The sequence below is a fragment of the Schistocerca cancellata genome, chromosome 3 (genome assembly GCF_023864275.1).
Source record: "Schistocerca cancellata isolate TAMUIC-IGC-003103 chromosome 3, iqSchCanc2.1, whole genome shotgun sequence".
NCBI lineage: Eukaryota > Metazoa > Arthropoda > Insecta > Orthoptera > Acrididae > Schistocerca > Schistocerca cancellata.
The window spans coordinates 512,870,323-512,896,876 of NC_064628.1; the positions used below are offsets into that span (position 1 = coordinate 512,870,323).

General features: G+C 43.1%; 1 protein-coding gene across 2 annotated transcripts in view; it reads right to left on the reverse strand.

Moving 5' to 3' along the window:
* Positions 1 to 1,688: 1,688 nt before the first annotated feature.
* LOC126175311 (tonsoku-like protein) overlaps positions 1,689 to 26,554 on the reverse strand; it is a 259,997-nt gene continuing 235,131 nt past the window's right edge. For both annotated transcript variants that reach the window (XM_049922019.1, XM_049922017.1), the window contains exons 23-25: positions 4,402 to 4,552; positions 2,494 to 2,755; positions 1,689 to 2,358 (exon numbers count right to left, since the gene is read on the reverse strand). In XM_049922019.1, the coding sequence (XP_049777976.1) occupies positions 2,067 to 2,358; positions 2,494 to 2,755; positions 4,402 to 4,552 (705 nt within the window). In that variant the 3' untranslated portion in view covers positions 1,689 to 2,066. The remainder of the gene's footprint in view (positions 2,359 to 2,493; positions 2,756 to 4,401; positions 4,553 to 26,554) is intronic.

Here is a 26,554-nt window from a genome sequence, read left to right on the forward strand (position 1 = left end):
ACTCAGTTCCCTTTCCCCCAACAGGATTACTGGTGTAGGTCAGGGACACCCAGTCATTAAAGTGGTATCCAACTGAAAACTTACACCAGGCCCTTGAGTCATACAAAATTATTATTATTATTATTATTATTATTATTATACAGGGTGAGGCATGAGGCATAATAAAGAGCGATTTTTAAAAGGCTGTTATGTAAAAACACTTCATTAAATTTTTTTATTCCATAATCTTAAAATATACGAAAAAACATTTTCTGCAATAGTAAAACATTGGTTATTTTTTGAAGATAACTCCAGTAAGATGGAATCCACTTAGATGCACACATTCCTCCAGCCGGACCTTAAGTGACTCATCACACTGCGCAGCACTGCCAGTGGAATTTGAACAACTTCCTGTCGGATCCGTTCTTTCAGGACTTCAATTGTTCAAGGGGGTGTTATATTGGTAAACTTTGCTTTTCAGATAACCCCACAAGAAAAAGTCACATGTTGTGATGTCCACTGAAGGAGAGGGCCATGCAATATCCCCATTTCAGGACTTCATATGATTTGGAAACAAACGACTGACAATATTCATGCTTACTCGCGCAATGTGGGAGGTTGCTCGGTCCTGCTGGAAATAGTCTCATCGTTCACTTCGTAGTGTGCAAGTTGAGGAGTTTCCCAATAGGTCTGCATATCTCTGTGGAGTCACTGTTAAAGCACTGCCAAGGCCATCTACAAAAAAGTGTGGCCCTATGACGCCTAATGAAAACATCGTGCACCACACAGTAACTTTTGCAGAGTGCTGATGCAGTTCTCTAGGATTAACGTCACTCCAAAATCGAAAGTTCTGCGTGTTCACATAACCAGAGAGATGGATGTGAGCTCCATCACTCATCCACAAATGGTTTACAATGTCCTCATCTTGATTAATCATGTAGAAATTTTTTTAGCAGAACTGACTTTGGCTGACATAATCTGTTTCCTTAAGGGCCTGAACCATTTGGATCTTGTGGGGGTGAAAGTCCAAATGTTGGTGTAAAATTATTCTTACCGTTCTGTTTAAAATCCCAATTGTAGCACTGTGCCAGCGAGCTGAGTGACGAGGGCTTTATCTCAGTGGCAACTCTTACATGTTCGATGTTTTCAGGTGTGTGCACAGTTTTTGGTCTCCCAGTTTCTTCTTTGTCGTTGACGTCTTTTCAAAGTTATCAACCAATTTTTTATTGCACAGGAAGGTGGAAGCGGCCAATTCTGATGAATGTTGAAATGGTTATGGAATGCATGAACTACTGTTTTCATAAAATGCTTTGACAGCGTACACACGATGCTGTGGTGTGCAGCACTCCAATACGACTAAATGATATTTCGCGCCAAACGTAACTTACACTAACCCCTCCAACTCTCTCCAATGCAGCTTGATTTGCATACTTTTTACAATTGCTCGATATTTTGTCTCACTCTGTACTTTCCACATAGCTTTTGAACTCGATGTTTTAAATAAACTACAATGTATGCATTGTGTATGTAAAGACAGCACAGAGGAAAGGTAAATCTGATGTAATAAACTGGTAATTATGATCTATTAGCCTTTTTTATGATGCCAAATTTCAATCTTGTTGATCTGTGTAATTCCATAATATGCAGAACTAATCGCTAAACTGAGTCTCTTTCAAACAGTTTACCAAACACAGAGGTTTAGCTGAGTATTTCAGTGTATGTGATCCCTCTGTCAATACATAAAATTCCTCAGGATGATTTGCTTGAGGAAGGCCATTTACAACATTGGAGAATTTTATGTACTGACAATGTGGTCATATACCCTGAAAAATTTTATTGACAAAAGATAAAATTGTTTACAATTAAAACAAGCAAGCAGCCATCACTGCTATAAAATTCATATCAAACAATATTGTGGTAACTCGAGCGAACATACAATACACCTGTTGTAAACAACAATATAATTGACTGGAGGATACTGACTTATTATGTGTTGCAATAACTATGTGATTGATGTATATGCCTTATAATCTATCTGGTAAAAAATAGTGGGTTTCAAAATTTTAATTCATAATGAATAAAACAAATTATGCATTTGAGGTTATGAACAATAGTCCTCCTGGAGCTTTGCGGATGCTGCACTGTGCACCCCAATCAACAGTACTCAGATCTGCTGACAAAATTATTTCTCTTGAATAACTCACAGGTGGAAGCCATGACAATGGTGAGGTGCCACTTAAGTGCAGTAACACAGAATTACAGCCTGAAAGGTCAATTTGTTGAATGCACAACTGCAAAAGCCGTCGTAGTGAAACAGATGTGAGAGCTGTGTTGCCTTGCAGACGGAGTCGCTTGAGGTTTGTTGCTTTTTGTAATGGCCTAAATTTGAAATGAGAACAAAAAAATTAACTAATAGGCAATTTTAATAGGTTCTTTACTAAAGTCATGTTTATTATAACAGTTACTAAAAATTAATCAATTAGCACAATGATATAGCAGTCTTGTAGTTTTTACCTAAGTAGTTCCCATATATCTGTATCCTTTAAGTTACAGTTGGAGAGGTCCAAGCTTTCCAAATTCTCAGGCTCACAACCTGCACCAGCCAGAAAGATAGCTAAATCCCGGGCAATCGTACTACAGCCATCTTCACATCCTGACTGTGTGCTACCCAAATTAAGTTCTTTTATTTTTACTGCAGATATTTGTTTCAGGAAGTCTCGAGCTCCTTCGAGACCAAGACAATTAAAACTTACATCCAGTTCTTCAAGTAACTCAACTGCCAAAAAAGAAAGGAAGAGAAAATGACAAATATGTACCAAACTATACAAGAGGTTAGTTAGAAAAGAACTTTTGCTGAGAATAATGTTCAGAAAACTACACCTTGCACAAGATTTTATAAAATACATTTTACTGCATAAAGCAAGAAGAATATGCAATGACTATGTGTGATCAACTCATGAGACACCTCTTTGAAAAGATAAGACATTTTAATGTCACTTTTGTAACATTATTCTCCAACAAAGTCTGACTAAACAATTCATATTAGTAAAATAACAAACACAATATCATAGACACTGGATGGGGGGGATCTTCACAATTGTTTATTAAATTTGACCTTAGTGACAATGGAAGTTAATTATGTTGTGACAAAAAAGTACGTCAAATGATTTGAAACACTGACAGGTAACTAATATAACTGGATAGACATAAAAGCTGTTCACCTAGCAGTGACAGGAGAAAATACATAAAAGTTAGTGAAATGTGGAAGCTTTCAGAGCCAGTGGCTCCTTCTTCTGATGGAAGGGTTGAAGAGAAAGGAAGGAAGATGAAGGAAAAGGACTGGTGAGGTTTAGGAAATGGGGAGGATTACGGAAAAGTTGCCCAGGATGAGAAGGAAAAACTGAATCATATGGTATCATCTAATTATGTTATATTTTCAAAAATTAATTATTTTTATTGACAGGTAGCTAAGTTAGTCTTAAATGCAAACAGACAGCTTATTTTATTAAATACAGTTACATATAGAGGGTGTGTCTCCTAAGAGCCATCAGCCACATTTCTCTGGCACTTCAGCAGATATTTGCATTTTCTTTCTTGCAATCTATAGCTGGAGTCAGGACAAACAAATACTGATCATCAAGTCTTTCATGTGATGCCCAATGCTCATAGAAAAATAATGGTTCATTTCCTGTTAGGAGCAAAATGATTTTTAAAGTGGAATTTGATGCGCCCATTTGATAGAGCAGTCCCTAATTAGCTTGGAAGACTAACCAGTTCTCCGGCAATGACAGCACCAACCAGGCCCACGCTGATTGCTACTGCCACACAGTAGCACTGCTTAGTAGTAACTGCTTTTGGAATACTGGTTATTCACCATGTTTTACTGTCACTATTTGTTTGGGCTGCATCCAGCTACAGACTGCAAAAAATAAATTGCAAATATCTGCCAAAACACCAGAGAAAATCTCCCTGACGACTCTTAGGAGAAATACCTTGTATCTATATATAGACTTGTAGCAAAAATAGTATAGACTAACAATATACTTTCTGCCTACATTAAACTACTTTTCATTTTTTACATACTCATTAGAAAATGGGAAGTCTGTACCCCTGTACAAAAATTAACAACAGTAAAGAGTTGGCAAAGTAACTGTTTATAATACTTCACACAAATGATACATGGGACAATTATATGGAACTGATGACAGAATTTTTTTTGTGATGGTACCAAAAACCCAAATATGAAAAGCAAATCTTGATTAGTATTGACACAAAATTACAAATCACAGGACTGAAATTATTGCACATGTTAACAGAAAGTGAGTATACTGTACAAAAAAAAAACAGGTGTGTCCATAATTTGATAAAAAAATTTAAATTATGCAATCAGAAGTTTAATTAATCAAACAAGGATATACATACGGCATTGATGCATATTTTCAGGTCCGCTAGTAAGTGAGCAAGCATGAAGATTCAGGGAAGTTAAGCTAGATAATGATGTGAATATCACTTGAAGGTGCTTCACAGCCTCCTGTCCCAAGGGATTGCAGCTCAGATTCAATCGATGGAGGCCCTATAGTGTTAAAAATTTCATTAATCTTGTATACATAGGCAAACAGCAAATGAACATCAATTTGAAAGATAAGCATTGTTTGGTTATTTAGGAATGACACAATTTTTTTGTATATTTCAAAGAAAAACAACACACAACACACACACAGTTTGTGTGTCTATCGACCTGCCAGCACTTTCGTTTGGTAAGTCACATCATCTTTGTTTTTAGATATATCTAAAAACTAAGATGATGTGACTTACCAAATGAAAGCACTGGCACGTCGATAGACACACAAACAAACACAAACATACACACAAAATTCTAGCTTTCGCAACCAACGGTTGCCTTGTCAGGAAAGAGGGAAGGAGAGGGAAAGACGAAAGGATTTGAGTTTTAAGGGAGAGGGTAAGGAGTCATTCCAATCCCGGGAGCGGAAAGACTTACCTTAGGGGGAAAAAAGGACGGATATACATTCGCACACACACACACATATCCATCCACACTTATACAGACACAAGCAGACATATACAGAGGCAAAGAGTTTGGGCAGAGATGTCAGTTGAGGCGGAAGTGGCCTCTGCACTACTGACGGCCTTGGGAGAGCCAGTCCTGACAAAACTCTACCATCTGGTGAGCAAGATGTACGAGACAAGCAAAATACCCTCAGACTTCAAGAAGAATATAATAATTCCAATCCCAAAGAAAGCAGGTGTTGACAGATGTGAAAATTACTGAACTATCAGTTTAATACGTCACAGCTGCAAAATACTAACGCGAATTATTTACAGACGATTGGAAAAACTGGTAGAAGGCGACCTCGGGGAAGATCAGTTTGGATTCCGTAGAAATATTGGAACACATGAGGCAATACTGACCTTACGACTTATCTTAGAAGAAAGATTAAGGAAAGGCAAACCTACGTTTCTAGCATTTGTAGACTTAGAGAAAGCTTTTGACAGTATTGACTGGAATCCTCTCTTTCAAATTCTAAAGGTGGCAGGGGTAAAATACAGGGAGCAAATGGCTATTTACAATTTGTACAGAAACCAGATGGCAGTTACAAGAGTCGAGGGGGCATGAAAGGGAAGCAGTGGTTAGGAAGGGAGTGAGACAGGGTTGTAGCCTCTCCCCGATGTTATTCAATCTGTATATTGAGCAAGCAGTAAAGGAAACAAAAGAAAAGTTTGGAGTAGGTATTAAAATCCATGGAGAAGAAATAAAAACTTTGAGGTTCGCCGATGACATTGTAATTCTGCCAGAGACAGCAAAGGACTTGGAAGAGCAGTCGAACGGAATGGACAGTGTCTTGAAAGGAGGATATAAGATGAACATCAACAAAAGCTAAACGAGGATAATGGAATGTAGTCGAATTAAGTCGGGTGATGCTGAGGGAATTAGATTAAGAAATGAGACACTTAAAGTAGTAAAGGAATTTTGCTATTTGGGGAGCAAAATAACTGATGATGGTCGAAGTAGAGAGGAAATAAAATGTAGACTGGCAATGACAAGGAAAGCGTTTCTGAAGAAGAGAAATTTGTTAACATCGAGTATAGATTTAAGTGTCTGGAAGTCATTTATGAAAGTATTTGTATGGAGTGTAGCCATGTATGGAAGTGAAACATGGACAATAAATAGTTTGGACAAGAAGAAAATAGAAGCTTTCGAAATGTGGTGCTACAGAAGAATGTTGAAGATTAGGTGGGTAGATCACGTAACTAATGAGGAGGTATTGAATAGGATTGGGGAGAAGAGGAGTTTGTGGCACAACTTGACTAGAAGAAGGGATCGGTTGGTAGGACATGTCCTGAGACAACAAGGGATCACCAATTTAGTATTGGAGGGCAGCGTGGATGGTAAAAATCGTGGGGGGAGACCAAGAGATGAATACACTAAGCAGATTCAGAAGGAAGTAGGTTGCAGTAGGTACTGGGAGATGAAGGAGCTTGCAAAGGATAGACTAGCATGGAGAGCTGCATCAAACCAGTCTCAGGACTGAAGACCACAACAACAACAATAGCTCTATAACCTCTCATGCCACAGTGCTTCAAAACCTTCTTGGTGCAGTGAGCCTGACTGACTTGAATTGACCCATCTTCTTTTCTATCAATTTCAAAGCCAAAAAATATGATGTTGGCTTTGATTTTATTTTGAATTCTCTTTCAAGATTTCCAATATATTTTTTAAGTTCACTGTCACTGTTTGCCGCAATCAATCCATCATCAACATTGAGTACGAAGAAAACCTTGTAAGAGTCTTTCTGTCTCATAAAGAGACAAGGATCAGCTTCACTCCTCTTAAATCCTATTTCCATCACATAATTAGTGAATCCCTCATTACAGCGGTGGGTGCATTTTTCAGGCCATATAAGCTTTTCATTAATCAACATACCTGCCTAGAACCATCATTACAACCTTCAGGGTGTCATAAATGTAATTTCCTTCATCTATATGTGCAGTGTTCACCTTATCTTTAGCTGCAACACTGAGTAATGTTCGAGTAGCCAACATCTTTGCCACATCTTTCTTTTGAGGAAATCCTTTGATAACCAATCTTGCTTGGAATCTGTCAAACAACACATAAGCATTAGTCTTTAGTTGACATATCCACTTACATGGAATTGTCCTCTTTCCAGGAGGCAAATCTTCCACAGTCCACATCCATTTTCTTGATATCCTGCCAATTCTTGATCCACTGCTGCTTTCCATCATCTCGTTGACTCAAATTTATGGCATCACCATAAGATTCTGGTTCCTTATAGATCATTAACTGCATTACATAGTGTTGAACTCTTTTTGGACATTTTAGCATTAAACGTTCATGCAATTGTGGCCTAATTTTTCTACCATCAGATTGTTGTAATCTCTCTTTCAGTTTCATCCTGTAAATCATCATAATTATCAAACTAAATTTGTTCTAAATTCGCTTCTGTTTAACCCTGTAAATTATCATAATTATCAAACTCATTTCCTCTTCGAAACTTAATTTCACTTTGCTCCTAATTTTGTCTGATGACTCTGAGATTTCCAATGAGAGACATCAAGATCCATAGGAACTACTGGATTTTCCTTTTGCATTATTTTCTCTTCAAAAATAACATGCTGTGATCTCATTAACTGACAATTTTCTTACACTAGAGCCAATAACCATTGCCATGGTCATAGCCAATCAGAATCCCTTTTATTGCTTTTCGATCCATTTTCTCCCAGGATTGTTTTGGAACATGAACATAACATTTAAACCCTATTATATGTAGGTGCTTCATGCCAGGCTTCTTTTGATACCACATTTCATATGGAGACATCCTTACAATACTGGAAGGTCCCGTTTGATTCAGGATGCATGCTGCAGAATTTTTATCATTTCAGCTCAAAATACTGAGGAATGTTTCCACGAGCATGCATCATAGCCCTGACCATTTCAACAAGAGTACGATTTTCTCTTTCACTGCATCCATTTTGCTGCGGTGTGTATGGAAGATTAAAATGTTGTAAAATCTCCGTTGTCTGTTTATTGTTGAACTCTCCTCCATTATCACTTAAAGAGGTTTTTAACTGTATGCACAGCAGTCTTTCTTTCAGTTATGAACAGTCTTAGTTTATTATGAACTGATTTTTCCCTGTCGAAATAAAATTTCTTGATCGCATGATTTGGCTTCTTACAGTAATGACAGACAACTTTCTCTTCCCACTATAGTTGCACAGGAGACTGTTTCAATGACTTACTTATAAGAGCCTCTTGAGGTGTAGAATCTCCTCCTTTATTCGACAATGCTTCCTCATATGCACAAAGTTGAGATGCCAAGTTATCAACAGTCTATCACTTTTTGACATAAGCATCCAACTGGATTTAAATGAAAAATACTAATCGGGCAGTGTGCCTACAATTTTACAGATTAAAAATAAATTGGGTAATTCCAGATTTTCTACATCTTTGGCCTTTTCTTGCTTCAAACCATTCCACACATTTTTCAGTTTCATATATGAGTTGCTACATCATCCCTAGACTTTTTCACATATCCAAAAAATCATAAACAAAGGTCATAAACTTTATCTTCCAAAACACTATCAAATAATTTACACAATTCTGCTCATACTTCTCGAGATGTATAAGATACTTTATTTTCTGCAACGTTTTCTCAATCATATTCATAGTCAATACAATTAAAGCACTGCTGTCAGCCTTAAGATAATTATTTGGTTTGTTTTTATGTGTCTCTTTTTCTTGAGCAGTGGCATCTTCTGCCAGTTCTACAGGTTTAACTAACCCACCTTCAATATTATCAAGTGCTCCAGGAATACCATGTGGACAGATATTTGCTTTGTATTTCAATTTGATTGCCCTTCCAGTAAATCAATCTATATTAATGTTGCCAAATCCGTAGTCGAACTTCACTCCAAAAGTAACACTGATGAACAAAGTTGCAATATGCGAATTTCAAAATTTACACTTCATTTACATATAAAACTTACAGCTTGTGTTTCTTCAATTCCTGCAGTAGTGCACCTTGGCCCATAACCAGTTTGGTTATTTAGGAATGATACAAGTTTTTCACAGAAAAAAGAAAAGAAAAAGAAAACGTAAGTGAAGTTATTGAATTAAACTGTTCACAATGCAAAACTTTACCAGGCATAATGTTATAAAAATTTTACAAGCTCTTAGTAGATCTTTTTCAATTTCAGAAGAAAGGGAACAAATTACAAAATGTGCACACAATTAAAGACTTTTATAGTGAACTAAACTTTCCACGCTGAAGGAAAAAAATTCTATGAATTTCAGGATGTATTTCCATTGTGAGTTATGAAAATATTTTGAACAGTGCAAAAGTATTTCAGTGGTTTATTCAACTTTGATGCTATCTATAATACTTGGCTTGCTTTTTTAATTTTATGTTTGTTCATCTTAATGGACTTATTGTATAACTTCATGATTTCTATTTTTTAATGTTGACTGGTGTAACTGAAGCTGAACACAATGTGTTTCGAAAGCTACATTTCTTTAGGGTTCATTAAAGGGTAGCCCAGGATCAGCATACGATTAGATGAACGTGAGAAATGTCCCAGACCTGTATTTGAATCGGATGGCGGAATCAACATTTAGCAGCCCTGACCTGCACCAAGTTAATCCTCATCTCACCTGTTTGTCATAATTACGCGTCGTGCCAACTGGACTGTAGAATTCGTAGCTATGTGACTGCTTGTGACAGTGTGTTGCACCCACATACTTAGACAAGGTCCCAGTCACAAAGAGCACATTATTTAGACCTTGAAATATACTTCATTCCCTCTCTTTAATTTTTTTTTTTTTACTGATATGACTGGGATTAAGTATAGGTGTACACACTTATAATATAGTATGGCTGTGTTTCTCCAAGCGCACTACAACAGCTCTGTCATTTAAATCTGCATGCAGAATCTGCAAGTCATCAAAGTCGTCTTTTTCCACAGTCTAATGGTAAACCGCTGTTGTGATTTCTTCACGCATCAAGAGGAATGGCAACCCTATGGGAAAAGGGGGCTAACAACTGGCACATCTATTACTGCTCTGTCTGTGTGTTGAGAATTGGTGACAGATTCCATGCAGTGGGGTGTTAGGCTGGATCCTCTCTACAGCTCAGTAAGGGCTGAACGAAGCGACTGATTGAAAGCAATATTTCAGCACAGTTATGTTAAGGTTCATATCCATCTTGATTACAGATCAGCACCGAAACTGCAGCCACGCAAAGGAATTGGCATAATTTTCTGTGAACTGAGTGACAATGAAGAAAACCCAAGACAGATAGCGACTGCTAAAGCTGCAGTATTTCTCATCACAATTGACAAAGTTAAATCAGCAGTTCAGTGATATCACAAACAATGGTTGTTTTAAATCTGAGAGAATTATGTAATTAATAACAAATCTGTATCCAGATTCCAGGAGGGGGCAAGTGACCACTCTTGCTCCCACCTCCCGCCCAATCTCCCCCAACCCTTGCTGGCACCTATCGTTCCATGTATGGAATAAGCAGGGTAATTTTTACACATTAAACTGTCCAAAGTTTAGAAAATTTTTCAGGATTATCATATGTACCCATATCTGCATGACAACAATACAATCTAATGAAATATACTTAGTGTTGAAATGTACAATTAGGCTCAGTCAGCAGCAATCTGACAGGACAATTTTAAGTTCTTTCTTACGTTAGTTTGTGAGAATCCTGTATCCTCCCATATTAATACATTAGTTATTCTTTGTGACATTTGTCAAAGATTATCAATTAGCTTCATCGCAGATTATGAATTATATTACTGCAGCTGCCACTGGTTTAGCAGAGTTCAGCATTTTAGAGTAATCTGTGCCCACTGCCAAGGCCTTCTGATATAGTGATTACTGTTGCTCCACATGCAGGTGTTTAGCGTTGCACAGTCGCTGCAGTTCGGATTTGGTTCGAGTTAGTCATTGGTCAGTCCCACTTGCTAATGTGTTTACAGGCTAATTATCTGCACTGCTTTCTATGCCCGTAAAGTTTCAGTGTGAACCGCAGCACCATAAACTTAGCTAAAATTGGGTGTAGTTAAATTGATTGAAATGAGTAATGATTCTGCGAAAAACTGTAAAGTTTGTGATTCACTAATGATCTCAATCAAATCTGCCGTTGTCAGAGTCCATAAATTACCAAAGAAAGAAAATATCTCATTAGCTCCTTTGAGTTGAGAGCAGTACAGTGGCATTATTTAATGTAAGCCAAACTACAAGATGTCAACATATATATGGAGACCAGTTCAAGGAGGTCATATACTGCAAACTTTGGATCCAGAGTCCAATTACCAACAGAAATGCACAGTGAGTAAGCTGAGATTTTAAGCAACACCTAGTTTTTCATGCAGTGTTGAAATAGAGAAAAGATACACACAGTGGACAATTCTGTGTGCAGTATAACAATGGCAAGTGAAACTGAGAATGGTGATGTATTTAATGGAGATGACTGTTGACCAGGATGGTGTTGATATGGAACCTATTCATGTATCAGGATTAATTAACAAAATTCAAACTGTACAAGCAATTGAAAATGAAAGTTCAAATTTGACTATGAACACTGAATCATAAGAGGCACTGGTCAGCAACAATCAAGTTGAAAATGTAGGGAGGGTGGGCATGTTAATGCAGTTGTTACAAAAACTGGTCGCAGGTTTCAGGCCAGATATTCAAAAGTTAACCGATGGTAATCACAATTTGAATAAAAGTCTAGATGATCATGAGCAAAATTTGAACAAAGAACTAGATAATCATGAAAGAAAAATGATGGCAGATAACCAATGATTGAGTCAAGAATTGAAGACAGATAATCAGAAACTGAAAATAGTTTTGAACAAAATATTGACACACCTGCCAACTTTCAAAAACAAAAAATCAGAAATATGAATGACCTAAAACAGTGGCTCATTTTTAAATAACATCAAAACAATTGATGTGTGCCTTTCTGAATCATATCACAAATCTACACAACAGCTATAAAAATGCAAATGAAAACACTAGAACTACCCAAAATATTGATTCGTAAAACAAGGGAAAGGCAGCCACTTATCTATAGCGGACTGGTGTGTAGTCCACAGAAATATGCAATAGAGAACAGTTAACTTGCAGTTTATTTCTGTTACATCACTTCGATCATAAGCTTTAATTTTCTTGTTTATAACTTTTTAAAATTATGTAAATTTTCTATTACTTGTTTCTGTGCATCCCACAACTTTCTGCTAAAGGTATTCTTTTCTTTTTCCTAGCTCTACAGCACTTGAAGGGCCTTGGCCTGCTCTATGACATCACTCCATTTATCCTTGACCAGCATCTTGCTTCTCCATCCTCTGACACCAATAATTTTTAAATCCTACTGTATGTCATCCAAGTATTAAAGTCTTAGTCTTCCCCTGCTTCTTTGTCCCACTGGGACAGTGCTGTTTTTGTTGGGTTCTCATGTTCCACACGAAAAACATGGTTGACTCATTTCAGGCAGTTTATTTTAATTACCTTTATGATTTCAAGACCTTTGTATAATCCTCCGTCTTCATTAGTTGCCCCATATATTTTGTGTAACACCTTTTGCTTAAAATATTCTACCATAATAGCATTTCTTAGATAGGTGGATGTGCTGCTTATTTCCTTACTAATATCGTTCTGTGATGTTACCAGTGTTCCTAGACAGACAAATTCACTAACAGATTCTAACTGCACTTGGTAAATTTCTAAAACTGTAGTCTGGTCATATTATTCACATGCATCTGGTTTTACTGATGTTCACTCCCAGTGCCATTTCTATTGTTGTTATCACTAGTGCCCTATATGTTTCTTTAGCAGCTAGTTCTGTTATTGCAATAATACCCACATCATCTGCATAGGGCAGAAGCTGCAGCATTCTATTGCATATTGTGCTTGTTGTGTTGATTTGAGCTGTCCTTATTACCTTCTCTAGTGCAATGCTGAAAATCACATATGAAAGTGCATCCCCTTGCCTCAGTCCACAGTTAGTTTCAAAACTTAGCATTAAATTTCCTTGGGTCCATACTCTTTCAATCTATTTCCCCCCAAAATCAAACATATGAGGTGTATTAACTGTTACGGTATGCCCAGTTCATTCATGTCTTCAAGAGGCTTACTTCCTTTTAAAGTGTCATTTGCAGCTTTAAAATCAACAAATATATTATGCGTTTCTATATTGCATTTGGTCAATAGTTGACTTGTCAGATCTAAAGCCTGCCTGATATATCCCAATCACTTTTTCTGCAAAAGAATTTACACAGTCACAAAGCATGGAGGAGAACACTATATATGCGGTATTTAATAATGTTATTCCCCTATAGTTTTACATTCCAGGGTGTCCCCTTTCTTATGCACAGCACGTATCACACCAATATTCCAATCATTTTGGATGACTTTTTGCTTCCACTTATCTCAGATGCATCTAACTAAATTTTCTCCACCACATTTAATAAGCTCAACTGGCAGGCTGTCATTGCCAGGTGACTTATTGTTGGCTAGTTTCTTTACTGCTAGCCGAACCTCTTGTGTTGAGGGCATCCCATTTTCCTCTTCTTCCACTTCTTGGTTTTCAGTTAGCTCACATGTGTCAGTATTCACAGAGTCTGATAATTCCTTAAAAGTACTCTGCCCAACAATGTAACACTCCTCCTTGCAATGCTACTAGTTCACAATTTTTCCCTCTATACTGTGTTGCTTTGGTTGAAATTCTTTTCTAAGGTTATTGACCTTTCTGTAGAATTTACTGCTTTCATTAGTGGGTATTCAATGTTCTGCAACTGTCTTTCGTTAAAGCTTCTCTTCTTTGCTTTCAATATCTGCTTTTTTGCACACCTTTTTTCTATACAGTCAACCACAAGCATTCTCATTCTTCTGGCCTGCATCTTTTTATATGCTTCATTATTTGTTCTTGTTGTCTCCTCATACTCTTCATGATACCATTCATTCCTTCTGCTCTATTGTTCCTCTGGTACCGTGAGCTGTGGAATTTGAATCCCCACCAGACATCATGGGCATCGAAGACCCCTAGAGGTCTCTGCACCGTCGCACCGTAAGCTATGGCGGCGCGCGCCACCTGGCCCGCTATTAGTGTGAGGGCGCCACAGTGGAACACTTGGTTCCAGCGGCCAATAGTGGCACCCTCGATAGCGTACTTAAGCGCCCGTCTAATCTCGCGTACGTCTGTGGACACATCGTCTCGCGTTAGACAGCTAACTTACTTTCTTGTTCTGTGTACGAGTGGACGTGTTTTTTAGGTTTCCTTGTGACTCCATTCTTCGATCTTGTTGTTATTTGTTCTGTTCTTCATTGGTCGTGTCCATCTCCTCCTTTTGTGTTGTTATTGCTCGCAGGCCTGTCTGCGGGTCCCGCTACGCTTGCCATCATTTACACCTCGCGACCGTTCCAGACGCAGTTGCAGCATTTTTGCCAATGAGGATGGGATTCACCCTTTGGGTCATAATGTCGCGGCCATTGAGGCCCTTCCTCGTCCCAAGGACCTATCTGTACTGCAGGTGTTTTTGGGCAAGGTTACTTATTACTTAAAGTTCTTGCCCCAGGCTGCCTCCGTTGCTCAACCCCTCAATCACTTGCGTCGCAAAGGGGTATCTTTTGTTTGGACTCCTGCCTGTGACACAGGCTTTTCTCCGTTTAAAGGCAATGCTGAAGTCTGGCCCTTGCCTTACTTCCTTCTCTCTGGAGCGCTCCTTGGTTGTGGCGGCTGATGCGTCGGCATACGGCATTGGGGCCGTCCTCGCGCAACGGCATTCCAATGGCTCCGAACAGCCCATCGCTTACGCCTCCAAGACGTTGATCCCAGCACAACGGAACTACTACCAGACTGAAAAGGAGGCTCTGGCGATCGTGTTCGCCGTCCAAAAATTTCATACCTATCTCTTAGGGGCAAAGTTCTCCCTCCTGACGGACCATAAACCCTTGGTTACACTTTTCGGACCCCAATTTCACCTTCCAGAGCAGACAGCTCAACATCTCCAGCACTGGGCATCGTTTTTACGTAATTAGGCTTACACCATCCGGTATAAGCCCACCACCCACCATGCTAATGCTGACACTTTGTCACGTCCCCCAGCAGGCCCCGATCCTGCCTTTGACCAACAGGAGGTCCTCTACTTTCACATTGATTCCGCCCACCGGGATGCACTGGACGGTCTGCCTCTTATGGCTGCTCACATTGCTGCAGCTACCTGCTGTGGCCCTGTCTTGCGGCAGGTTCTAAACTACGTGGTCTACGGGTGGCCGTCCTATGTTACTCGTCGGATGCAGTCTGATTTCAGCCCCTGGCGCCACCTGCCCCACAGGCTCTCCGTGGTCGATGATGTCCTTCTGTTGGCCACGGAGTCGGTTGCCCACCGGGTGGTCATCCCTCCGGAATTGCGGCTTCGGGTGCTCAGTCTGTTACACCACGGGCACTGGGGTATGCCCCGTTTGAAAGTTTTGGCTCGCCAGCATGTGTATTGGCCTGGCATCGATGGCGATATTGAGCACCTGGTCAGTGGGTGCACTGTCTGTGTGCATCACCAGGCAAGACCCCCCAGTCGTTTGCACCCTGGCCTGTGCCTCGCCGGGGGATCACATCCATATCGATTTTGCGGGCCCGTTTTTGGGGTCCATGTGGTTACCCATCATTGATGCCTACTCCAAATACCCATATTTTGTCCGCATGGCACCCGCTGCCACGGAGGCTACACTCACGGCCCTGGCCCAGGTTCTCACCATTGAGCGCCTGCCACACACGTTGGTCTCCAATAATGGTCCCCAATTCACGGCATCCTCCTTCCACGACTTCTGTCAGGCCAATGGTGTCAAACATATCCGTAGCCCCCCTTGCCACCCTTCGTCCAATGGCGCAGCGGAGAGGCTTGTCCGCATTTTTAAACACCAGTTGATTAAGGCAGTCGACACATCTCCGACCACCCTCTTTTTGAGCACCTGTTGCATTACGCCAATTGACGGACGCAGTCTGGCAGAGCTCCTTCATAGGCAACAGCCGCGGACCGTGCTCCATTTGCTGATGCCACCCTCCTCCCACCCCCACTCCAGGCCCTCACAGCAGTAAGCCCCTGGCATGGCCGTGTGAGTCCGCGAGTATGGGCGCAAGGTTGGTTGGACACCCACCATGGTCGTCGCGGCCCATGGTCTGCGAGTGACTTTGGTGCAGACGTTGAAACAGTTGGAGCGCCGCCATCATAATCAGCTCCGCCCTCGTGCTGCCACGGGACTCTCGCGCCGCTGCCTCTTTCCCTACCTCCTTCAGGTACGGACGTGGTCCTCGAGTCACTGTCCCTGCCCCTGGTTGCTGTCTCCCCGCAGGCCTGCTGCCGGCCCTCTCCACCTCCGGGTGGATCGGCGGCTCCCTCCCCTGCCCTGGGCTCTGGATCGGCTCTCATGGATACCTCGGACGTCCCTTCCTCGCCACCACTTGTGTTTGATGCACCCAGTTCCTCTTCCCACTGCCGCCCACCTCGGCACCGTCCGGGGCGTTTCCACCCCTATGCACAAGTTTCAGCGTGGAAGGATCTGATACCGGCCACCGTGGAATTTGAATCCCCGCCAGACGTCACAGACGTCGAAGACGCCTAAGAGGTCTCTGCACCATCGAGCCATAAGCTGTGGCAGCGCACGCCTCCTGGCCCGCTTTTAGTATGAGGGCGCCACAGTGGAACACATGGTTCCAGTGGCCAATAGCAGCGCCCCCGATAGTGTACTTAAGCGCCTCCCTCTCACTCAGCCAGCCAGTCTAATCTCGCATATGTCTGTGGACACATCGCCTCGCGTTAGACAGTTTACTTACTTTCTTGTTCTGTGTACAAGTGGACGTGCTTGTTAGTTTTCCTTGTGGCTCCGTTCTTCGATCTTGTTGTTTGTTCTGTCCTTCGTTGGGTGTGTCCATCCTCTCCTGTTGTGTTGTTGCTCGTGGGCCTCTCCATGGGTCCCGCTGTGCTTGCCGTCATTTCCACCCCGCGACCGTTCTGTTCACAGTTACAACAGTTCCACACCAATCACTTCCACTGCAGCAGTCTGTACTTCATTTCTGATTTTGTTCCACTGCTCATTTATGTTATGATTATAGTTCTGTGGGATCCCCCTCAATCTATTTTCCAAATTAGTAGCTTGGTACTCAGCCTTCCCGGGGTTCTTAAGTTCTTGGGATGTTATACTTATTTTGTCATTCTTGCCTTCCTTGGGTTCTTAAGTTCTTGGGATGTTATACTTATTTTGTACAACAGAACTAGGCCAGGTATCTACTAATATATGATAAATTTGGTTTATAGTAGTGTTGTCTAGTGACACTCAGGTCATTTTGCATACATTCGTATTGTGGAACCACACGGTATAACTGTGTTATTACTCTCTTTATGGACCCTGTATTTACCAATGACAGGGGAGAAAACCAGCACCTGCCCTACCTTAACATTCATGTTTCCTATCATTTTTATATGACTTTTTTGGACACTGTCGATAAGCTTGTTCCAGTTGTCCACAGAAGATCTCCTTCTGTCTTCTCCTCTAACAGGGGAATGTGCATTTAGGGGACTGTACTTAACATAATTTTCCCTTTAGTCACGTATAACATATCCTTGGATTTATTGCTCTAAATCTTATCACTAGTTGTTCACTGTTTTGGTTGACTACAAATCCCACATCAAATACGTGTTCACTATTGTGGCCACTGTAGTACATAGTACACTGCTGCTTCTGGAAGGTGCACTGTTCAGTCCATCTTATCTCTTGCAAGGCCATAACATCCTCCTAGTATGTTGTCACTATTTCAATCAGGCTTCCAAGGACTCCAATTCTATATAATGTTTGTATATTCCATGTTCCAATTCTCATATTCCTTGTTTCTCTGCCTTAGGGTCTGTCTGGCTGCCTTTCATGGAGCTTCCATAATACGACTTTTTTCCAGGTGTCTGCCCACAGCCCAAACCCTATTCTCCACAGGACCATTTCTCCCCCTCTTGTCTGCTGTGACGCTGTTTCCAATGAGGGTGGGTACCCAACCTTCCACAGGGTTGCTCAGGTTCTCCGACTTCACCAGCTTGGAGGTGAGTAGCAGAGGCTAAGTGACCTTCACGTGCTTAGTCATATTTTACACATCACAACCCCATTTGAACCCCCTGCTAAGGTATTATTTTATGTATTTTGCCATTAGGGAATGACCGTCATTGTTATACAAAAAGTTGGTTCAATGGCCCTGTAGCGTACTCCACGTAATTGGTATTAGATAGCAAGTTTTGGTTTTAAATAAAAAAGTATGACTGCCGTAAAAGTGTTCACCATATTGTTTTGTGATGTACACACAGAAATTGTAAACACAGGCCTGCCAACTGGCTCTTCAAAACTGCTTCTTTTTTTTTTAAGTTTTCAGGAGAGCATCTACTTTTATGCGTAAGCCTGTGGTGTCTACTTTCTCCTTATAAAATTTTACACATTATATGTCAGTGTGTGCACTGTTAGCTGGTATTACACATTTTCAGAGAAACTGTGTCATGAAAGAAAACAATAAAATCATAGTAATACACTACTGTTTGTAAAAAGTGAAACACTCAGAAAAAATCATATGCCACATGCTACAATAAGAGGACATGTAGAACAGTGGAACCATAATAAGTGATTTAAATGGGAGATAGATGGTGAGCATGTAGGCCCAATGGCGCCCTCTTTTGTGTGACCGGACAGATCAGTGTTACACAATGCTCAGTCAGAGCGGAGCGGTCACACAAAGTGGAAAAGAAACAAAGTGCCATCAGGCCTTGCCCACATCACAGGGTGGAATATCTGCATGAGAGTGTGTTCAAACGAAGCACAATGGCTGGTCTCTGGGAGGCAGGTCTGTCTGTGCACAACACTGTGACATGTACAGGGCATGCTGCTTCAATAATGAGGCACATGTGGAACCAGTGGAGAGAAGCACTGATGGGGCACTGGACAACACAATGTGACCACAGCGTGAGATGACCATTATCTTGTCCGCTTGGCCGTAACGGACAGAACAGGTTTGTCCACAGTGTTGGTGTGACATTGGAGCACTGCAACAGGTGTGGACATATGTCCATTGATGGTTTTATGCCATCTTCTGTGGTCTGGACTATTGGCATGAATGCCACTGCATCAGCTTCCACTGAAAGATCCAACAACATTTCAGACTGCAAAGAGCACATGAATGATGACATTAGTGTGCTGAGTGACAAAATGTAATGTTTTTGGATGAGTCCCACTTCAATTTGTTACACAGTGATGGGTGCATATGTGTTCAACACCGCCGCTGTGAACAGAATGGGGCAGACCGTATTGTTGAGTGGTGTAGCAGACAGGCGCCAAGTGTGATGGTTTGGGTTGCCACCGCCTGTAACATACATCTTGAGCATAATCTGAAAAGCCATCGCTACATCACAGAGGTATTACAGCCCAAGCCATTGCCCCTCCTGCAGTCCATGCCATATGCCATATTTCAGCAGGACAACGCCCAGCCACATGCAGTGAGGAATGTGCAAGTCTTCTTCGAAGAATGACTGAACTTGTTTGTTCAGGTCCTCCTGCAGTCTCAGTTGAAGCTTTGTGGATGTGCTTACAAACTGCATGGCTGAGTACTCCTCAGCAGCATATTCAGGCGCTTGTTGATTCCATGCCACGACGTCTAGCAGCTCTGACTGCAGCATGTGGTGGCGTTACTTCGTACTGAATTTCCACAGTCACAGTGCATGTACAGGTCTGTTGGTTGGTTGGTTTGTGGGGTTGAAGGGACCAGACTACTACGGACTTCGGTCCCTTTTTCCACGAACTTGAAACACCCACAAAGAATAAGAACAAACAATAAACAATGGAGATGACACAGGACAAGAAAGACACAGACAGAGACCAGAAAAAAGGAATAAAAATCACACCAAGTGTGACAATGGTTGGCCGACCATAGAAACAAAGCCAACCACCAAGAAACGCACTAAAAATCCCAGTCTAAAATCGTAGGCCAAAGGCCAGACAAAAAAAACACCCACTTAGATCAAGCGATAAAAACCCACTGCATGAATAAAACTCAAAACTAAATCTGCCATCGCAACGTCATTTGAAAAAAGTGCAGGAAGCATATCAGGCAGCGCAAACGTCTGCCTGAGCGGAGTTAAAAGCGGGCAGTCCAACAAGATGTGGACCATCATCAAAGCTGACCCTCAGCGACATAAGGGTGGGTCCTCATGGCACAATAAATAGCTGTGTGTTATCCAGCTGTGGCCAATGCGCAGCCGGCAGAGGACAACAGAGTCCTTGCGAAAGACCTGCAAGGAAGAGCACCACCCACTGGTATCCTCCTCGATGGCCCGAAGTTTGTTGGGTGAAGGAAAGGTGTGCCATTCTTCACCCCAGGTGGGAAGTACCTTCTGCCTCAAAACTGACCTGAGGTCACTCTCCGAAAGGAGAGTGCACCGACAGCCTGCTTGGCCAGCGTGTCAGCATATTCATTTCCCGGGATGCCGACGTGACCCGGTGTCCACACAAAGACCACAGAGCAGCTGCAATGGGCAAGAGTATGGAGGGACTCCTGGATGGCCATAACCAGACAAGAGTGAGGGAATACTGGTCAATAGGTCGTAAACGGCTCAGGGAGTCATTACAGATAACGAAGGACTCACCTGAGCAGGAGCGGATATACTCTAGGGTGCGAGAGATGGCGACCAGCTCGGTAGTGAAAACACTGCAGCCAGCCGGCAATGAGTGTTGTTCATAATGATCTCCTAGAGAAAGAGCATAACCGACACAACCAGCAACCATCGAACTGTCAGTAGAGACCACGTCAGAGCTTTGAAACACGGCAAGGACTGAAAGAAACCAGCGGCAGAGGGCCTCAGGAGGGACTGAGTCCTTCGAGTCCTGTGCCAAATCGAGCTGAAGGCATGGGCGGGGCACACACCACAGAGGGGCCCGGAAAAGAGGTGGAAGAGGGAAAACCTCAAGCCCAGAGAGAAGAGCTCTGATGCAAACTGCGATCTTACACCCTGACCAGGGCCACCATTCTGGAAGATGGACGACCGACTGAGGGAACAGGAGATGATAATTGGGATGCCCAGGCAAACTACAAAAGTGTGTAGCATAAGTGGCCAGTAATCGTTGGTGCCAGAACCGCAATGGAGGGACACCCACCTCCACAAGTATGCTGTTGACAGGGCTTGTCCGGAAAGCTCCAGTGGCGAGTCAGATCCCGCTGTGAAGGATGGGGTCAAGCAACTGCATTGTGGAAGGTGATGCCAAACCATAAGGCAGGCTCCCATAATCTAGACGAGACTGAATTAACACCTGGTACAGCTGTAGAAGGGTAAACCGATCGGCACCCCAGCTGGTATGAACCAAGCAACAAAGAGCGTTAAGATGCCCCCAGCATGTCTGTTTAAGCTGCCGAATATGAGGGAGGCAAGTCAACCGAGTATCAAAACCAGATCCCAAAAACCGTAGTGTCTCCACCACAGCAAGAGGTTCATTGTGAAGATAAGGCCGTGGCTCAGGGTGAACAGTGCGTCGCCGACAGAAATCCATAACGCAGCTCTTGGCAGCCAAAAACTGGAAGCCGTGCACTACAGCCCAAGACTGCACCTTGTGGATAGCGCCCTGCAGCTGCCGTTCAGCAGCTGCAATGCCAGTGGAGCTAAAGTATAGGCAGAAGTCGTCAGCATACAAGGAAGCCAAGACAGATGTTCGCACCACCGCAGGGAGCCCATTAATTGCAATAAAAACGAGGCAGACACTTAAGACAGATCCTTGTGGTACCCCATCCTCCTGAACTTGGGAGGAACTATGGGTGGCCGCAACTTGCACGCAGAAGGAACAAAGCGACAGAAAATTCTGTATGAAAATCGGGAGCAGACCCCAAAGACCCCAACCATGAAGTGTAGAGAGGATGTGATATCGCCATGTCGTATCATATGCCTTCTGCATGTTAAAAAAGATGGTGACCAGATGCTGATGGCGGGCAAAGGCCGTACAGATGGCAGACTCCAGGCACACCAAATTATCGGCAGCAGAGCAGCCCTTACGGAGCCCACCCTGAGACGGAGCCAGACGGCCCCAAGACTCAAGTAGCCAACTCAACCTCTGGCTCACCATGCGTTCGAGCAACTTGCAAGGAACGTGGTGAGGCTAACCCACCTCCAGTGGGTTCTTGCTACGTTTCAACATGGGGATTATGATGCTTTCCCGCCACTGTGACGGGAACTCACCCTCGACCCAGATATGGTTGAAAAGGTCTAGGAGGTGTCGCTGTCAGTCCACTGAGAGGTGTTTGAGCATCTGACAGTGGATGCGATCTGGCCCGGGAGCCGTATCAAGGCAAGCGGCTAGGGCACTTTGGAATTCCCACTCACTGAATGGAGCATTGTATGATTGAGAGTGGCGCATGTGAAATGAAAGGCTCCGACATTCCAACTGCTCTCTCAGGGAGCGGAAGGCCAGTGGGGGTAATTCGCATAAGCAGAACTCTGAGCAAAATGCTCCGCTTAATGGTTTGCAATTGTGTCGGAGTCAGTACAGACTGCTCCATTCAGTGAAAGCGCAGGTATGCTGACGGGGTCCTATAGCCATAGAGTCACTGAATCTTGGCCCAAACCTGCGATGGAGAGGTACGGAGGCCAATGGTGGAGACATACCTTTCCCAGCACTCCTGTAGGCGTTGGTGAATGAGGCGGCGGCCTTGCACACAGAGCCGTTTAAAGGCGATAAGGAGTGCCAATGAGGGATGCCGCTTGTTACACTGGAGTGCCTGCCTGCGATCTTTAATTGCCTCAGCGATCTTGGGCGACCGCCAAGGCACAGTCCTCTGCTGAGGGAACCCAAAACAGGGAAAAGCAGATTCTGTGCCAGTAACAATGCCGGTTGTGACTGAGTGAACTACCGCATAAATGGCGTCATTGGAAAGAGGCTCAATAGTCCCAGTCAGCCTTATTCATAGCCCATCTGCAGGGGTGCCCAGAATAGTGACGCTGTGGCAGTGACAGGAAGATCGGAGAATGGTCACTATCGCACAAGTTGTCATGCACATCCCATTGGACATATGGTAATAGACTAGGGCTGCAGATCGAAAGGTCAATGGCTGAGTATGTGCCATGTGCCACACTGAAATGTGTGTGGGCACCAGTATTTAAAGGAGAAAGGTCGAGCTGTGCCAATACTTGCTCAATGATGCTGCCTTGGCCTGTTGCCACTGATCCACTCCACAGAGGGTTATGGGCACTGAAGTCGCCCAGTAACAGAAAGGGTGGCGGCAAATGGGCTATCAGCGCAGCCAAGACATGCTGCAGGACATCACCATCCGGTGGAAGATAGAGACTGCAGACAGTAACAGCCTGAGGCATCCATACCCGAACAGTGACAGCCTCTAAAGGTGTTTGTAGAGAGACAGACTCGCTGTAAAGAGAACGAAGGACATAGATGCAGACACTACCAGATACCCTCTCATAAGCTGCCCGGTTCTTATAATAACCCCGACAGTCAGGAGAGCAGGGTTCGCATCGCCGGAAACCAAGTTTCCTGAAGAGCAATGCCGAGGAAAGGGTGAAGGCTGAGAAGTTGTCAGAGCTCAGCAAGATGGTGGAAAAAACCACTGCAGTTCCACTGGAGGATGACATTTCCCATGGCTGAGAAAGGCGTGAAGAGCCCGAGGAGGCAGATTACGCTGCTGGGTCATCTGCTGCCACCGATTGAGTACCGATGGGAGTGGCATCCATCATGTCTGAGGGACTGGTGAGATCTAGGTCCTCAGTGGACGTCAGAATCTCCACCGCATCCTCAGATGCAGAGGTTGTAGGTAGCGGTGGAGTGGGTGCCACCGCAATTTCCTTGGTCTTCGGGCTCTTTGATTTCGATTTCTCACGCTGTTCCTTTGGTTGCCCTTGCTGGGAGGGCTTCTTTGATTCAGTCTCTGGGACTGAAGAGGACCGGAAAGCCCTACGACCAGTTATCTGGGGCTTCTTCAGCCCGCGGGGGTGATACTCCCAAGGTAGGTGGTGTGGGAGCAACAGGGAGGGAAGTGCCCCCCCCCCCCTCCCACCATCAAGGGGGCATGTGTGGTCCTTCGGCTCTGAGAGGTGACTGTATGTGGTGCAACAGATGGAGCTGTAACAGGAGTGACAGTGGCGGCATAAGATGACATCATGCGCACGGGATGAAGCCAATCAAATTTCCGTTTAGCCTCAGTGTAGGTCAGTCGGTCCAGGGTCTTTTATTCCATTATTTTCCGTTCCTTCTGTAGAATCTTACAGACTGGCGAGCAAGGGGGATGGTGCTCTCCGCAGTTGACACAGACAGGAGGCGGGGCACATGGAGTATTGGGATGGGATGGACAACTACAATCACGACATACGAGGCTGGAAGCACAGCGGGAAGACATATGGCCGAACTTCCAACACTTGAAGCACCGCATCAGGGGAGGAGTATATGGCTTGACATCACAGTGGTAGACCATCACCTTCACCTTCTCGGGTAATGTGTCACTCTCGAAGGCCAAGATGAACGCATCTGTGGCAATCTGATTATCCCTTTGACCGTGGTGGATGCGCCGGACGAAATGGACACCTCGTCGCTTTAAGTTGGCGAGCAGCTCGTCATCAGACTGTAAAAGAAGGTCCGTGTGGAAGATTATGCCCTGGACCATATTTAAGCTTTTATGGGGCGTGATAGTAATAGAAACATCCCCCAGCTTCTTACAAGTGAGTAATGCCCGTGACTGGGCAGAGGATGCTGCTTTTATCAAGACTGACCCAGACCGCATTTTTGACAAGCCCTCCACCTCCCCAAACTTGTCCTCTAAATGCTCTACCAAGAACTGAGGCTTCATGGACACAAAGGATTCCCCTTCAGCTCTCATACAGACTAGATACTGGGGCGAATACATCTCACTGTCATTCATAGCCTGTCGTTCCTCCTATGGTGTGGCCAGGGAGGGTAACGATTTGGGGTCATATATGTTTGCATTAAAGTGAGCCCTCAAACGCTTAGAGACTGTTGGTGGCTGGCCAGCAGCAAGAGAAGATGTGCCACGCTTCATTGCGTGTCATCCAACCTGATGCCACCTACTCCAACCAAGGGCCCTCCCCACGGGTGCCACCCAGCCACAGCAAGGGCCACCTGGCAGGATGGCCATTGTCGGCACAGAAAGCAACACTGCAGAGTGTATGGCGGAAAGAGGAGATGACCAAGAGATGGAGAGCGAGCGGGACTGCAATGCAACGATGAATAAGCTGGCTAAAGGTCTCAATGTACGATGGACACAATGCACCAAGTAAGGCGCCCTTCCCCAATTGGCTCACTCTCCGGAGTAATTTTGAAATATGGTAGCCAAACCCAAGAGGGGACCATCACATAAGGGCCGAAACGTTGAGACTCCTTTTAGTCGCCTCTTACGACAAGCAGGAATACCATGGGCCTATTCTTACCCCCAAACCCGCAGGGGTGTACAGGACTGTAATGCTAATAATTAGTGTAGGGTCATGTCTCTAATTGGTGGTATAAATTTCATTGCAATCACATCTCTTGGTCTTTGTGTTTCACTTTTTCCAAACAGCAGTGTATTTCATTCCAGCTATGTAGCTTATAAGTATTAAGGTACAATTAAATATTGAATAACATTGGAACAATCATAAGAACATGTGCAGTACGTCTCTTCTTAAAGATGAAGCTTGATCAGCATCTGTCATTTTCCTCCTTAATTAAATCTCTAACACATGGTGAGAATGGAGTAGAGATGCTAGGACATAGGTGTAATTATCTTTACACCAAACACTTCACAATATATTTCTATTGATTTAAAGAAGTAACTGTTGAAAATTTTGACTTTGCGAGCAATTCTTTGTTGACAGTTTGCTGAAAGCAGTAACCCTGCATTCTTGATATTGTCAACAATCTCTCCAAGTTTTCATCAACAGCAGACATTCAAAACTATTCCTGTTTTAGTTACCTGGCTAAATATCTTCTCATATTCAGCATTACTATTAAGTATCATTAGAATACCTAACATAACACAAACTAATCTGTCTTTTTTTTTTACACTGCCATCACTACTTCTTATTTTTTCCTGTCAGGGACCACTGTAGGTCAATTCTTTCTCCATTTAAGATTTTATCCAGTAGATAATGTATCCGAAATGCACAAAACTGGGATGACAATTCATCCATGGCATCATGCTGTTTACCTGGATGTGTGTTCGATAACATTGGAAACTTTTCGACATAATACATCAGGGCAGAAAATAATGCATGAGAAACAGATCTAATTTGTAAAACAGTGGCATTCCTCAGCATTCCACTATTCACTGGGACGTACAGCAATTAACTGGCGGGTGATCAAAAAGTCAGTATAAATTTGAAAACTGAATAAATCATGGAATAACGTAGATAGAGGGGTACAAATTGACACACATGCTTGGAATGACATGGGGTTGTATTAGAACCAAAAAAATACAAAAAGTCCGACAGATGGCGCTTCATCTGATCAGAATAGCAATAATTAGCATGA